Source organism: Pantherophis guttatus, chromosome 1 (assembly GCF_059756535.1).
Source record: "Pantherophis guttatus breed Tessera chromosome 1, ASM5975653v1, whole genome shotgun sequence".
In the NCBI taxonomy this organism is placed as follows: Eukaryota; Metazoa; Chordata; class Lepidosauria; order Squamata; family Colubridae; genus Pantherophis; species Pantherophis guttatus.
In genome coordinates, this window is record NC_142063.1 from 265,630,110 (window position 1) to 265,646,057 (window position 15,948).

General features: G+C 36.9%; 1 protein-coding gene across 13 annotated transcripts in view; it reads right to left on the reverse strand.

Annotated features, from left to right (window-relative positions):
* Positions 1 to 731: 731 nt before the first annotated feature.
* SYNE1 (spectrin repeat containing nuclear envelope protein 1) overlaps positions 732 to 15,948 on the reverse strand; it is a 309,363-nt gene continuing 294,146 nt past the window's right edge. For 11 of the 13 annotated variants that reach the window (XM_034419047.3, XM_034419038.3, XM_034419043.3 and 8 more), the window contains 7 exons: positions 15,338 to 15,549; positions 14,491 to 14,691; positions 13,493 to 13,621; positions 13,003 to 13,215; positions 10,828 to 10,920; positions 7,753 to 7,811; positions 732 to 1,609 (listed from right to left, as the gene is read on the reverse strand). In XM_034419047.3, the coding sequence (XP_034274938.2) occupies positions 1,363 to 1,609; positions 7,753 to 7,811; positions 10,828 to 10,920; positions 13,003 to 13,215; positions 13,493 to 13,621; positions 14,491 to 14,691; positions 15,338 to 15,549 (1,154 nt within the window). In that variant the 3' untranslated portion in view covers positions 732 to 1,362. The remainder of the gene's footprint in view (positions 1,610 to 7,752; positions 7,812 to 10,827; positions 10,921 to 13,002; positions 13,216 to 13,492; positions 13,622 to 14,490; positions 14,692 to 15,337; positions 15,550 to 15,948) is intronic. The other 2 variants (XM_034419045.3, XM_034419044.3) reach the window with 1 other exon arrangement.

The window sequence follows — 15,948 nt, forward strand, 5'->3', positions numbered from 1 at the left end:
CTATACTAGAGATTCGAACCACCGACCGTTCTGATCAAAAGCTCACGTCTTAGCCACTGAGCCACTTAGCCAGGTCCTGAGCCACCTAGCCAGTGATATGTGGAAATGAACTTGGGAGACAGGTAGAAGAGCCACAATGTGGGCAACAGTTAGACAAGTGCCAGCTGAGTCCGCACAGCAATGTGAGCACAGCAAATGTCTCAGAAGGGACATTTGGCCTATTTTCTTGGATTGTAGGGATGAGAGGTGTACTTTCAGACTTGCAAGGTTCCATTAATATAGCCTTACAATGAAGTTAGAATTGGAACGCCTGCATGTGTTTCTTGTCTGGACTACTTTGCAGAACTGATAGCTAGGGATAGATCATCATAGAGAAAATCTATGTGGCTGCCAACTCGTTGGCACGTAATCAATAAAGCGCACAGATCAGTGGTGGGATTCAAATTTTTTTACTACCAGTTCTGTGGGCGTGGCTTGGTGGGCGTGGCATGGCATGGCTTGGTGGGCGTGGGGACAGCCAGAGGTGATATTTCCCGGTTCTCTGAACTACTCAAAATTTCCACTACCGGTTCTCCAGAACTGGTCAGAACCTGCTGAATACCACCTCTGGCACAGATACATACTGTACATATATACACACATATACTGCTCCAAAATATATTGTTTAAAAAGAAGGAAGACAAAGGATTTCCTGGTTTCTCTATCAAGAAATAAGCACACTAGTCTTAGCAAACTGTACATACATAAATATTTTTAATACTTCATATCCATGGTTGTTCATAAAGTTTTCATGATTTCATTTCTTACATATTTTTTTTTTAAATTATAAAATGTGCCATTTACAATTTGTGCATTCAAAGCAAAGATTAGAACATCATGCCTCACTCAAAACCCCACCAAAAATGGGGAAAATAATATGCTGCCTTGCAAGCTTTTAAAATTGTATGTTACAATGGTTTCTAAAATCACTCCAGTTTGTTTCTTACAAGTATATAGGTTTATATGTAAGTTTTGTTTAAAATACCAGTAGAGTAGTTAAATAGAGATTGTATAATAGCTCTATAATGAGCAGTCTGGTCCTTCTTCAAACTGAAGTCCTCCGCTAGGTATTGTATAGAGTGATGGTCAAAATTATAAAAGTAGCTGAAAAATCCAGGACGCTATTTGGGGAGAAAAACTTTCTATTACTTAGTCAAAGTCCATGGAAGAGATGCAAGTCTTTAGCGGCCCAATTAATGTATTCCATGGCTCATTTTGATGCTGACAGACATTTAATTTATTTATATCAGCAGGGAAGTCACTGAAATCCTACTGAATTCTGGGTACTGCATTTGAAATTTTATTGAGCTGCTGGCAATCTTTTCATAAAGGTGGCGGGCCGTTTGTGTATCTAAGCATGGGATGGAAGGAGCGTGCAAAATTATTTGAGAGGGTGCAGCTATAGTCCTCCTCGCTCGCTGGAACCAAGCAGGCGAGGGCCATCAGAAGCAGCAAAAGAAGCTGGAGAGGAAGAGCTGCTCTCAGCACCCTGAGGAAGAAGCAGTGCTGCGGTCGTGACTGATGCCCCTGGTTTTCAGAATGGGAGGAACCGGAGCCACCTCTTGTGGGCCTGAAGAGAGAATCCAAAACAGAAGTAAGCCAGTGTAACTCTGGAAAATGGTAGCTGGATCAGTGTGTTACCCAAATACTATTTACTGTAAAACATATATGTGGCATTCATAATTAGTGATTCCAAATTTTCTAGATGTGAGGCTCAGAAATCTGATGCGTCTTTATTAAAAATTATCTAGTATCTCCAATACTACCAACTACAACAATCATCTGTCATGCTAATTTAAGATGCACTTTATTATATCACTGTCTATGAATGCAAATGATACGGCTTTAGAATACATAATTTTAAGAGTTAAGATTGAAGGAGCCATGCATTAACAAGGGTTCTTTAGGAAGCTGCCCAGATTTTTTTTTTTAAAAAAAAAATTCTTGCAAGAGTACAGAAATATGTCAATATATAATTAGAAGATATTATCATCCAGTTAAGTACATATTGCATATAATAGCCTCTTTTTGCACTGAATCAGCATCAAGCCAATAATGTTTTTTTCCTCTTTTATTGTAGTAGAATTTATAACCCTAGAAAAAATGATTCAGCAAAACCTAACAGAATGACTTCCTGCTTGCCATGACAAGCATTCATTTCTAATTCAGAAGATATATCCACCTTTATATCTAGTAATTCATCAAAATGACTGCAGCATTGTTAACCTTAAAGGGTGTGTTTATGTTCATTTTATTACTAGGGGGCAATTTAGGGCATCTCCCTAACCTTCCGAAGATCAAGAAATCATGAACCGGATTGCTAGTTTCACCTGACAAATGGAGTCATGTATATCCAAAGCTAGAAAGTGGTTAACTGTTTTAAGATGATAGGGCTAGTTAAGAGATCCAAGATTAAAAGCATGTAAATTGCAGATTATTTACAAAATACCACCAAGGTTAAGATGGGAAGTGGCATTATTTGGTATTCTTGAGTTATGAAAGTATTGAAAAGATATGGCACATTTAGCAACATCAGAGCATTCTGTATTAACGTTTAATTAAACCCAGCCTTCCAGTACCTTAAGGAAATCAATTGGCCAAAATACAGACAAAGGGAACAGGCAGTGCTATTTCATTTCCACAGACTCTTGTATTGATAGTCAGTTTTATTTTCATGGCTTTCACTTATTCCTCAGCAATGTGTCTACTGCTGTCAGACTTTCATTAAATAGTGGTGTTCAATTCTTTTAAAAGTAAACCGTTTGAGATTTGTATTTTTGACTGATCATGGTTTTCATTTTATCACTCGTGTCTAAACTGACTTGCATTATCGGAGGTAAGTTATCTGATGTTCTTTTTGAAAGTAGAATTCCAGGATTTTTCTCTGAATACTATAGAAATATGTGTTCTCTTTAAAGAACTTTTATTTTCTGTATCAATAGCAACACTTCTTCCTGTTCACGTCTAGAAAGGCTGCAGGAGTCAGGTTTATTCTCTGCCTTAGAACTGAATGAAGAGCTGGCACCTGAGGAAGTAATATTCAGCAGGCAGAATAAACAGAAGATTCATAATGATTGAATAAAAACCTCAAGAAGTACTCAATAAGAATGTACTTAAGGTAATTGGAAACACAGGATACCTTCTGCATCAAATAGCTGTTTATGAAAATGAACACCAAAATTCATTGTATTCATATGGTTATTTACATTCTGCTTTGGATTACTGTAGTGCTGTTAGGCATTTTTCGTTTTTCTTTTAAGGCTTTTTGTTTCTATTTTGCAATTTGATATCATACTATTTATTTCTAAACACAGTGATAATTTGTGTCCATCTTTGCTTTCATTATCCTGATTCTAATCCCATTCATTTCAATGTCATCTGATGTTGAATATAGCCATTCCCCTGTTTTTTATAGCTCTATTATAAAAGAGCTCTGTTCTGTTTTTGATTTCTGCACATACATCTCTTTAGTTATCTATTATGCAATTCTTTTGTGAATCATCAAGCCCCATATTTGACATTTGCTTTTTCTCTCAAGGCTGTTTATTTATGGCTAGATGATATTTATTTTCCCTAAAAAAATAAAGGAAAAGAATGGCAAGCCTTAACTTGCTAATGTGTAAAAAGATTTCAGTTTTAATTGTTGAATTCATTTTTTTTTTCTTTCGATAAGTCTCTATGGAGATTCTCAGTCATCTAGGTTATGGTTGTCCCAAAGATGCTTTTTTTCAAGAGGCAACTGGACTTTCTGCTTTTTCTTTGAAGACGTTTTGCTTCTCATCCAAGAAGCTTCTGAAGCTGGAGCTGAAGCTGAAGCAGCTTCTTGGATGAGAAGCAAAACATCTTCAAAGAAAAGTCCAGTTGCCTTTTGAAAAAAAGCACCTAGGGATATTTTTTCTTCTTTTCTTTTTCATTTTCGATTTGTAATTGCTTATGCTAGATTATAAATTGATCTCAGATGGCCTATCTGCTTATGTGGTTCATGCTTATATTTAATAGAATAGAATTAGTAATGACAATGATTTCAGTGGGATCTAATTAGGTTAGTCTGGATTCAACTGTGTTGTTATTTCTTGCCATTGATTGCACAATCATAACAATATTCTGAAGTAATTTAATTAATGAGACCTGAAATATTTCACTGAATCAAATTTTAAACATTTAAAAGAAATTAATCTGAGATAATTACTATGTATCAGGAAGAAAAAACTAAAAGAACAAAAACATAGTACAATGGCCTAGGCTGCTCCTAATGCCTGATTAGGAGGCAAATACCTGGTGACAATTTTTTTTACTGTGTTCAAGTTAACTTATTTTTTTTCTGCCTGTACTGTCTCGTGGAATCACATCAAAATCTCATTAAAGCTCAGGGTTATGCAGAAAACATTTTGAAAAATCATGCGCCTTGACAAAACTATTTTATTTGACTCTGGGTTGAAGCCAGGAAAAACTTTCAGTGGACTGAAGGCTCTTGTTCCACTATATTTTTCTGTACTTCTTTAATGGAGACGCACATGCTCTTCCCCGATTGCTCCTCACTGCCAGAACAGTAGCAAACAGGCTATTTCGGTAAACAGAAGGAGCAGCCACCAGCAGAAATTACTTTAGTAAAGCAGCTCTGGTAGGAACTCCCCTTGGGAATATGCTAGTGAAATGAAAGCGCTACATATTGTATATGGAGGAATAAAGTATGGGAAATCTAAGCTTTATGTGAACTTCTTTGCTTTGTTAAATGGTGCAGAATTAATTAACTGCCCTGCTTGCCAAGGAATGCTTCCTTCCCATTTGTCTACATTTTTAAGAAGCCATCTTTACCTAAAATAGTTCTGGTAATTATATATGGGCAGCTGAATCACTTGAAGTAGATTAACACACATTCTGCAATTGTGAAACAGCAAAACTGGGAGTTATGGGCAATGCCACACTTAATGTGAGACAAAAATTGATTTCTGATTGCAATTTATGCTGACCATATAATCATTGCCTTTTAAAAAATTATTTCCTTTAGAAACTGGGTATCATTAGATGTGAAAAGTGGGAGGAAAGAACAGGGTACTTGATGATCAGGTTCTAAGACTTCAGATTGGATCACTGGCGCCAAGTTCTAAATAGGTAGTTTAAGGCAGCTCATAATGTAAACACCCTGGAGAAAAGGACACAATTACTTTAATCTTTAATCACAGAAAAATATCTACACAGAATTAAAACCATGGCTGAATTCCAATAATATAAAGAAGTAGTTGAAAAGCCAAATAGGATGGCATGAAACTGGTAGCTTTAGTCTGATTTGAGAACCAAAAGATTCTGTTTGTAGTAGGCAAATGAGATGCTTTCATATTTATTCATCTAAAACGTTGTCCGGCTAATCTAAAATTGTATGGGTTAAATGACTTCGTTTTTAGTTCATACAGTAAGTCTACTCTACTAAAGATTGCTGATCCAGTGCAAGATCAAACACAAGATGTTTAGATCAGAGGCATGTCAAAATATTAAAGGACACAATGACAGCCTGGCCCCTTTTATCAGTTAAAACTGCATTACACATCAACCACAACCTGTCTGGCTTGTATGCTTGATTAACTTTTCTATTCAGTAGAAACCCATTTGTATTCCATGCTTGTCTGGATGACAAATTGGGTTTTGTGTTGCGCCGATGTTGTACTGCTAACAGATGTGTTAGTAAACACCGATGGAGAAAGCAGATCTGAGAGGGCCGAATGGAAACCACAGCCAAAATGCAGGCAAATTCCAAAGAGCTGCCAAATGCTCCAGAAATGCACCAGCTCGCTCATTATAATTCCCGAAGCAGCAGGAAAATGCTACGTACTTGTCAAGAGAGAAGGAAGAAAACTGGCCACAGACACAGCGTTTGCCTTACATCCCAAGCTGCAATTTCCCTATTTCCCTAAAACCATCATCATTCCTCAACTGGATCAAAAATAGCACCATTTCTGTCAGGAGGGCCGTCGTTTTTTGAGTGGTTGAAAATGTGCAGCCTCAGAAAAAAAATGGTACACTGTATATCTTAGTTTGATGTTTGATTAAAAACAAAACGCAACTGAAAGATAGCAGTTAAGCAGAAGGGTAAACGCAACGTATGAAGAAGAATGGCTCTATTTGCAAGGGATAATAATAAGCGCAATAATAAGCAGACGGCTTGGTATATTTTCTGCCTTATTTGCCAGTAAAGTGGTTCAGTTATGCAGACAAAATTGTATCTTTTTTTGAAAAACGCTGGGCATTATGAATAACAAATGGTAAATAAATGCTGGCTAGCATTCCTTGTTTCTCTCCATGCCCCTACATTTCAAAACATTTTGATTGGAAAAAATTCTATCTATCTAGGGATAGACTGCTACCAAATTCTGAGTGCAGCTTCTGCTTTTGTACAATTGATTTCTTCTATGTTTGCACGAATTATAGATTTGCTATATAAAATAATTTAACCCAAACAACACATTTGGAAACGTAATTCAACAAATGTTTGTATGCCTGTTCTAGTGAAATCAAATGAAGACTGTCAGTGCAAACTTTAGCTGCACATAATTCAAGGAGATCTAACCGATTGTGGGGATTTAGTAAGCCTCTGTCACTAAAGAGTGGGCAGGTGTGATCTATATTTTCTGACGTTCCATGTTTTCTTTATGTTGTGCTATTTGTATTTAAACAACATCTATTGACAATGAAAGGGTGTCAAACTGGCGGCCCACAGGCTGGATGCATCACGCGCAGGCCACGCCCATTCCAGCTCCGTGAAGGGGGAAAATGTCATGAAACGTCACATGATGGCAATGTGACATGGCGAGTTTGACACCTTTGTCCTACCTAGAACATAAATGTGGTTATACATTTTGGAATCTTCATTCTGATTTGGGTCATGCAAGAAAAGAAAGCCAGGAATGAAAAGTAAATTGTTGATTATAAATAGATAAAAGCACACATATTTCACAACAACGGAATGCAGAAGCACTGTTAGCTGCAGGCAAGACAGATTTCTAGACAGGTATGAACACTGAAAGCTTTATTTGTTAAGTCTGCTTTCTAGTAACTAGGTAGAGGGTGCCTGTGCTGCTTTCAGAATGTCCTAAGTAAGCAAGGTTAAAACTGAAGTAAGGATGCTGGCTTGGCAAGGAAGCTGTTTTAGAGTGAAGATGTGTTTCTGCCATACCTTCATTTGCCATCTTCATTTCAGCTTCTGAAATTTGGTTGGGCTCATGAAATTTGAAAACCCACAAATGGAACAAAACTTTGAGGAATGTTTGGGAAAAGAATAAAAAGGGAGTGCTATGCATTTTATTCAGGTTTGTGGGGGGGGGGGTTGAATTCAGATATGCTGTATTGGCTTATCACCTGCTTTAATTTAATCTCTAGAAACAAAGAGGATGATAAAGAATTTTTTTTTTGCCATGAATCTGAGAATGGAATCTCCAATTGTATTTTAAATGCAGTATCATGCATGTAATACCAATGCGTTCCAATGCATCTAAGAATTTAGATAAGGGATATTGGCTGGAAGACGCCAAAGTTAAAACTAAGAGCAATCAGTTTTTACTATCTCAAATCAGATTTTGACTGGAGGAAAAATTAATAATTATAGAAAAAAAAATACTCAAGCTATTGATATCAGAACGGCCAAGCATCCTTGTTGTGGGCAATTTCCATCATCCTCTTGGAATTCTAGAACAGAGTGCAGAAACTAGGAGAATAAGGTACCTGCTACGCGGACTGCTGACAGAGGGTCCAGGCTGTGAGACATTACATTTGCCTCGTGGCTGTTTGCAATGAACAGGGGTAAAGAAAGAAGAATGTTCAGTCCAGGCAAATAAAGACAAGCTACTGATGAAATCAAACTAAAAAGAGCAGCAAAGGAAACACAAAATCAAATGAAGTAACTAATTCCCATGAATCAAGGAAACTGGCTTTTCTTTTCCCACTTTTAATTGGACATGAAACGGAACATACAATGTAAACTTAAAAATGACATTCTAGCCAATCAAGCAATATACAGGAAATGCAATGCAGCTTTTTTTTTTTTTAAAGCTGTGGGAAATATTTTGGTTTATTTTACTATTTAATTTTTTTAAGTGTTTGTTTCTTCATCTTTGTCAACTTTAGAAATTGAGTAAATAAAGTTTCAGCCTTACACTAGCAGTATTTTATTTCTCATGATTAATACAGTTTTGTTCCAGTTCAGTTATGATCCTGGATGTGCAGAAGATGCTATGGACTCAACAGTAGCACAGATTATGCGTGTAACCAGGAATTGGATTATCACCAAAGTGATTATAACTGGCAAGTAAGGGAAGAAGCTGTGAGAATGTCATAATGGCTAGGTTCACATACAGCATTAAACAACAAACCACAGTTTATAAAGTGCAATGATTGGTTAAGGTCCTGGCCTGGAAGCCAGGAAATTGTGAGGCCATGTCTTGTCTTAGCCATGAAAGCCATGGGTGATTTTGGGCCAGTCAGTTTCTCTCAGCCCAATTCACCTCACAGGAAGGTTGTTGTAGGGAAAAAGAGAAAGAAAAAGTATTATGTATGTTTCAGTTACTTCAAAAGTAATAATGGTGTGATAAAATTCTTAAGAAATAAAAAAAAAAAAGCCAAATAAACCACATTATAAAATCATGAGGGAATGTAGCTAGAAGGAATAGTTTTTTGCTTTTTATAATATTTCAAAAAAAAAAAAAGAAAAGAAAAGAAAAAGAAAAAAAGAATGACTAAGTCTGAACTATTTTTAAAGCTAAATTGCATGAAACTATTTCATATGCTATGAATGGACATGACCACTAAACAGACACTATGTTAGAAATGATGAATGCATATTTTAAACATTAAAAATGGAACTTGAAAATATATTCCCAACAATTATTTGGTAAAAGTTCCTTGCTCCAGTAAATTAATAATTCTTTTCATGTTAATGAACATGAAATGTATTTACAAATATTTAACACAAGTAAAAATAATGACTTAGGAACCATAGCTGTTGGGATTTTTGCAGCTTTCTCTCCTGAAAAGCCAGTGTTCCTTTATATTCTTAAACAAGTAGAGGCAGTGAAATCAATTTTTGCAGGCCATAAAGCTCATAATGTCAGAACTAAGATATAATTTTATAAGAAAGCAAATGAAAATTGACAGTTCTGTAAAAGTTAAGGAAAGCTGGATAATAATTAAATAAATAAAATAATAATTTAAAAAAGGAGAAAAATTAAAATCAAGTACACTCCAGGAGTCAAAGTGAGGCATAGGACAGGATATACTATAGTACACGCTCTTTATTTTTGGGAACAGAAAAAGAAGAATGGAAAGTGGTAGGAGGCAGTTTTGGAACTGCAAGAAAAGGAACTGAATATTGTGTAAAACACAAATTGGACACTTGGAATGGTATTGCTATTCCGTGCAAGTGTGCATGTGGGGGCTGGGGGAAATTTATGCTTTTATGAAGAAAATAATTGGTTTCACAACAAAATAGCTTGTTTCCTCTCTCTTCAGAGACATCATTATTTAATTGGTGAGAATTAAAGGGTAGCGATTGTAGTAAGTTTGGTCAGCTTTCTAATTTTCTTTTCCAACAACACAAAGAATCTAACTTTGTACCTCAAATGCTGCAAGCATTCTCTATCTGTATACAGGCAGTCCTCGCTTACTGACTTCCTCATTTAATGACTGTTATATCAGTGTTTAAAAAACATGGCCGATCCTTGCATTTATAACTGTCGCAGTGTCCCACCATCATGTGATTGCCATTCAGGCACTTCACAACTGACATGCATTTACAATCATTGCAGTGTTCTGCAGTTACGTGATCGCCATTTGTGTTCTTTGTCACTGGCTTAGGTCATGCAGAATTAATTGAGAAGGCAAAAATAAAACCATAAGTCATAATCATGTGATATTTTGCTTAGTGGCTGAAGTGTTAGGCGACAGAGTCGCAAGTCTCAATTATGGTTGCTAAGTGAAGACTACTCGTATGCTGAATTTGATATAAATAATAAAATCACTTTCTTTTATCCTCCCAACTCGAATCATTTTCCTTGTGCTGCTCTTTATCAAGAGCAATCTTATTGTATTTTCAGTCCATCTCTGCAAATATCACCATACTGCTTTCAGCTCTTAAAAGGTTCGTTGTATCTCACAAGGCCGAGTGTGTGGGAGGGGTCATTTGCATGATGGCTGTTCCAAATGACAAATGTTTGTAAGCTTAAATTTGGGCCACATCTCCCAAGACCAGAATATGGTGGCTAGTCCCACAGAGTTGTTACCTCCCAGGTTTCTACTTTGAGCAGTCAGTGTCAGAGCCAGAACTCTGAAAAACGTAATGTATGAATTTCTATTGTAATGTTTGCTTAAACTCAGGTTACATGTTGATTTGTTATTGATGAACTGGTTAAACTACTCCAGAAAAACAAAACAAAACCCCGAGCAGTGAGATGTAGGAATTGTGGGGCAAGAGAAGCCTTTGAAAAGCTTCCATCCCTTAGAGCTGTTCTTCCCATTCAAAAGAAGTAGCATATCATGTATACGCCTGCTACACTTTGAGTCCTGATTTTATATATATTTATACAGAATTTAAAAATTCTGATTTGATGCAGGGTAAAAGATGTACAAGGTTGAGGAGGCAGCGGGGTTTTTTTTGGGGAGGTGGGTCTGGATCATTATTCTGGTCTGGTGCTTTTCTTGGAGGGGTGGGCTATGACAAGAGGTGTTTGAGACTTTTCACCTTGGCTACAGCTATCTGGTGCTTCCACCCAAGGACTGGCAAAAAATAATCTGGCATGACATTACCATTCTCTGTCGGCTTGGAGTGCTCCTTCCAGATACTGGACTGAGGGATCCTGATGTGTCCAGTTCATCAGCAGAAGACCACGAGGATAAGTCCTGAGTGGTTAGTTATTATCAATTACAATCATCATCATCAATCAATCATCATCATCACCATCTTTAACTTGCACAACAAGTGAAGTTTTTTCGATGGTATGCAATTTAAAAACATAAAGCAGTAAACCCAGTGGTGGATTTTTACTGGTTTGCCCCAGTTTGGGTGAACCGGTAGTGGCGGTGGCGGGAGGCTCGGCCCACCCGTCAGGACGTCATCACAGATGCTCTGAGCATGCGCAGAAGCACCGTGAGTGAGCAAAGCGAGTGCATGCACACGCACGCTCACAGTTCCGAACCAGTATCGAAAGTAAGTGAAACCCACTACTGACTAAAACTATCGTGCATGGAAAAATCAAAAGTCTTCATCTGATACCCCCAAAGGCTAGTCTCTTGGAAGAGGAACAGCTTCTCTCCCATCACTGCTCTCTCCAGGTGCTTCTTATTCAGTAGGAACACTTGGAGAGCAGTTCAGATCAAAACCTTGGGATACAGAGAAGTTTCTATGAAAGGAGATAGCAGGGCTCACGGTATATATATATATTTTAAAAAGGGCTTCAGAATAATGGGAATATATGAAAAGCACCTCTCTTCAAAACATTGTTTTTTGTTTTCTTTTTCCAGGCTGCTTCAGAAGTTTTTTCACACTCTCTTTCAATCTGTGTACATGCACATTCATTTCACTTTTTTGGGGGGAAAAACAGCAAAGCAGCAGCACCCTCAAATCAGAGGCACAAGGCTATTTCTTTCTTTTTTTTGCAGTGTGACCATCTGTGGCAGTCCAAATTGCACACCTGGTAATGTGGGGAGTCATCTCTACAGGGAAACAAGGTTAATAGCACTCAGCTAGCTAGATGACTCATAATTTGCATCTCTTATCTTCTCTGAAACAATTTCAGCTTACTGCCCTCCTTTAGTGGGTATCTAATGCTTACCTGGGCTGAATGAAAAGAATAGTGGTGGATGTCAACACTACAGGTAGTCCTTCACTTACAACAGTTCCTTTATTGACTGTTCAAAGTTACAATGGCACTGAAAAATGTGACTTATGACTGTTTTTCATAGTTATGACCTTTGCAGCATCCCCATGGTCATGTGATTTACATTCAGATGCTTGGCAACTGGTTCATATTTATGACGGTTGCAGTGTCCTGGGGTCATGTGATCACTTTTTGTGACCTTCTGATGAGCAAAGTCAACGGGGAAGCCAGATTTACTTAACAACTGTGTTCCTAACTTATCAATTGCAGGGAATACACTTAACAACTGTGGCAAGAAAAGTCATAAAATGGGGCAAAACTCACTGAACAAATGTCTCACTTAACAAGAGAAATGTTGGGCTCAATTACGGCTGTAAATCGAGGACTACCTGTATTTGGTGACATCTCCGCATTATACCACCTCCTTCACTGTAACATATTATAAAGAATATGCAACAAATGTGTAAGAAAATTGTTCACACAAAAAATTCAGTAACAAAACATAGCTGTAGGTCATACAGAGCAAAATAAATACAATCTTTATTTAAATCTTTATTTAAAAGGGAGAAAGGAGAGTCCATTAAAGCCAAATGGTGAATTAGATTTTTAGACACCAAAATATACTTACAGTTAAATAAGCCCACTAATAATGGTGAATACTCATTGTGAAAGAAAAGAGCCAAACACTGACTTTCTTCATTGGACAGGGAGAACTCTCTTATTGCTTGAAATTTAGGCAGAACTCAGACCCAGCAAATTTTTGTCTATGCAATCCAAATTCTTATAAACCAAGTTCTATTAAACCAAGGGTTACCACTAAAGTTAGCTTGGGAATATATTAATAAAAGTTTGCCTTGATGGCTTCCTTGCCATCAAGCAGTGAATACTAGAAAGAAAATTTGTCTTTACAGGGATAATAAGAGTATGATAGCATGATATCAACAGCCTGATAAAAGTTTTAAGGTTTACAGATTTTAACATGAGTAGTACATGTCAAAAAAAAAAGTACAAAGAATATGAAATCATTCTGGTAGCAAAAATGCAAATTGGAAAGAAATTGTCCATTGTAACTTGCCATTATGAAAAGATCATAAAAAAGACTTACCAATTGACTGCTTGAAATATCTAGAATCTTCTCTAGTTCTTTAATGTGACGTGTCACATCTTTCAGGAGCATTTTTAGTCTGTTTCCAATGACATGGACCTTTTCTTTAGCCTCTAGACAATCCTTGCCTTCAGCATTGACTAGCAGTTGGCAAGACATGTCTTGAAGAGAGGCCACTTTTAACTGAGATTCTAGAAGCTCACGTCGTATTTGCTGTTGGGAACAAAGGTGAGATATTTTGGGCTTTAAAACAACGTATAACAGGTCAAAATGAAATTCATTTTTCAAGAATAACAGTTTCTTCTGGTCTGATATGAAGGGATTATTAACGCCCTCTGGGAAATAATTTAGCACAACTTTCTGGGAAGAAATAAAGAATTAACCTTAACCAATAAATCCCCTGAATAAGATTTGATACTGTCACTTATTTCCCCATTAACATTCTCCAGACATCCCTAGACATCTGGTTATTAAAATAAAAGGATACTACCATGAGAAGCCTGTGATGATCCTGCAGAGTATCAGAGTCATGATTTGGATTGATAGGTACTATTTCATTTTTTCTCCTGTCGATGTTCTCCAGCCATAATAATAAGCCATGGCTCATCTCATGGAAATCCTAAAAACAAAGGGTAAGAGTGTAATAATGCTACCCAGCTCTGTCATCTGAGACAGTTGTTCCTGCAGTTTCTTATTTACCTTACTGTTGCTGGCTGTGGGAGTTGAAGTCAACAAGTCTTAAAGTTGCCACATTTCGAGACCCCCATTCTAAATTATTGCTTAAAATGTTACAACTAACACTGTGCTTGCATCTCCTTTCTCTCCTTAAAATTTATTTTAGCAAAACACTTTCTGATATATTAAAACCGTAGGTCATTGTGATGTCTGAGGTAACATAATTCCTGCAGGCAAGGAGCAAACCAAGATTTGCAATACTGTTTTGCAATGCTAGAGTTTTATTACATCAATTAATTAAGCCAAATTAATTAATTAAGCCAAATTAAGACAATTAAGCCAAAAAGTGTTCTAACTAAATAAATAAAAATTTAAATGAAAGAAAAATACATAGATGTACTGTATGCCATATTCTTGATACTCCAGGCTGTGATTTGAAGAACTAGAATATGAAGATAGCATGAGAATGGAACATAAGTTATCTTAAATGGGTTTGAGATTTTATGCTAAATTTTGTTGTTTTTTTTACAGCCTGGAGTGAACCATTTTTTAAAAAAAATGCTGGACCCTATATAAGGCTTGGTACTATTCTAGTTTGCTAAGTGGTATTCGGAAACTGTAATTTAATTATAACTGAAATCTTACAAAAGCTACCTTTCAAGGTGAAAAACAAAATATCTTTTAAAGAACATCTCCAGAATGAGATGTTCTTTAAAAGAGAACATGGCCTCAAAAGAGGCCATGATTATGTGCACGCCTACTGCACTACATCCAGGACACCAAGAAGAAAGTTTTGTAAAAGCCAGAACAGACCTGACATTGCATGAGAGCACTCTGTAGGGAGCAGCGCCATTCTTCTAACACAGAGCAGACATGGTCCCAGCGCATGTTCATTTGAGACAGCTGTTCCTGCAGTTTCTTGTTTTCCTCACTGTCCGACTGCATGAATTCTGAACTGCATAAGTTGATGGACAAAATGATGGCTTTGCGATTATCAACAGCCTTCTGCAGCTCCTTGAAAACAGCAAGGGGGGTGGTAGAGGAAAAGAAGATAGGGAGGAAAAAAAAAAACCCTGCTAGAACCTTTTCAGAAAACAAACTTTTCCATCTCAACATTTCATCCGTTAAAGATAATTAAATGTGTTTTTTTCTTAGTTATTATTACTGTGCTATATTTTTAAAATTATGTTCAACAGTTGGGTAGTAATAGGCACTTCTAAAATCTCTTACTATAAAGAGCAGAATGCATAACAAACTAATACATTGTTTTATAAAGTAAAGCTTATAGGCATGGCAATATGTGAAAAAACACATTGGCAGACATCAAGATGAGCTTATAACTAGCCTGTTAAAGATTATGTACCCCTGAAGAAATAGTAATTGTTTCAGTAGCTTCAATGAAAATTCAGGAAGGAATTTTGTAAAGTAACCTAATAATTTTTCTTCATAAAATGAGGGGGTTTGAAATTCTAACACTAAAGCATTAAGACAACAACAACAACAACAACAACCCTTGGTATAAAAAGGTAAAATCTCCTCTCAGTCCATCTCAGCTTCTGCTGACTTCAGGGAAACATCCATGAAAGGAAATTAAATTTATTCTATCTGAATAAATAAACAAGCAAGATAATGTTAAAACATATTCCAAGTGAAAACCTACTTTCAGTTTTTTAATCCGGAACTCAATGGTCTGTATGTCTGTGCTAAGATCAAGGCAACGCAATTGGTCCAATTCCTCTTCAGTTTCTCCCAGCCAAACCCAGATGTTGTTTAGGTCAGAACTGAACTGCTGCCACTGTTGAAGATTCTGCTTCATTCGCAGTTCTTTACTTAAGGCTTGGGCCTGAATTAACTCCCATCGATCAATGACACCTAAGAAAAGAAGGCCTTGCTTTGTGAAAGTCAGTTCTTAACCTCCTGTCCAATTGAACTTCCCAATGTTTCATCACACTAAGAATGATGAAGGCACCAGAATGAGTTCCCATCCCTGCCTTTCCTACTTTCCCTTCTGGCTTCAGTTAACCACATGAATAGACAGATGACATTCAGCCCCATAATAAGAACAGAAGCAGAGGGTCATAATAGCCCTGCCTACCCTGTACCAGATATCGAATGGAATGGTTATGTAGATTCCTGAGTTTTGATCCAAATTTAAGCTCAGAGGAGCTCAGAGTTAAGAATCGTACCCATATGAAAAGTTATTCTCCCTCATATCTATTTATTTAACCCTAAGAAGATGGAAGATTATTTGAAGGCATGTCTCCTTATCCT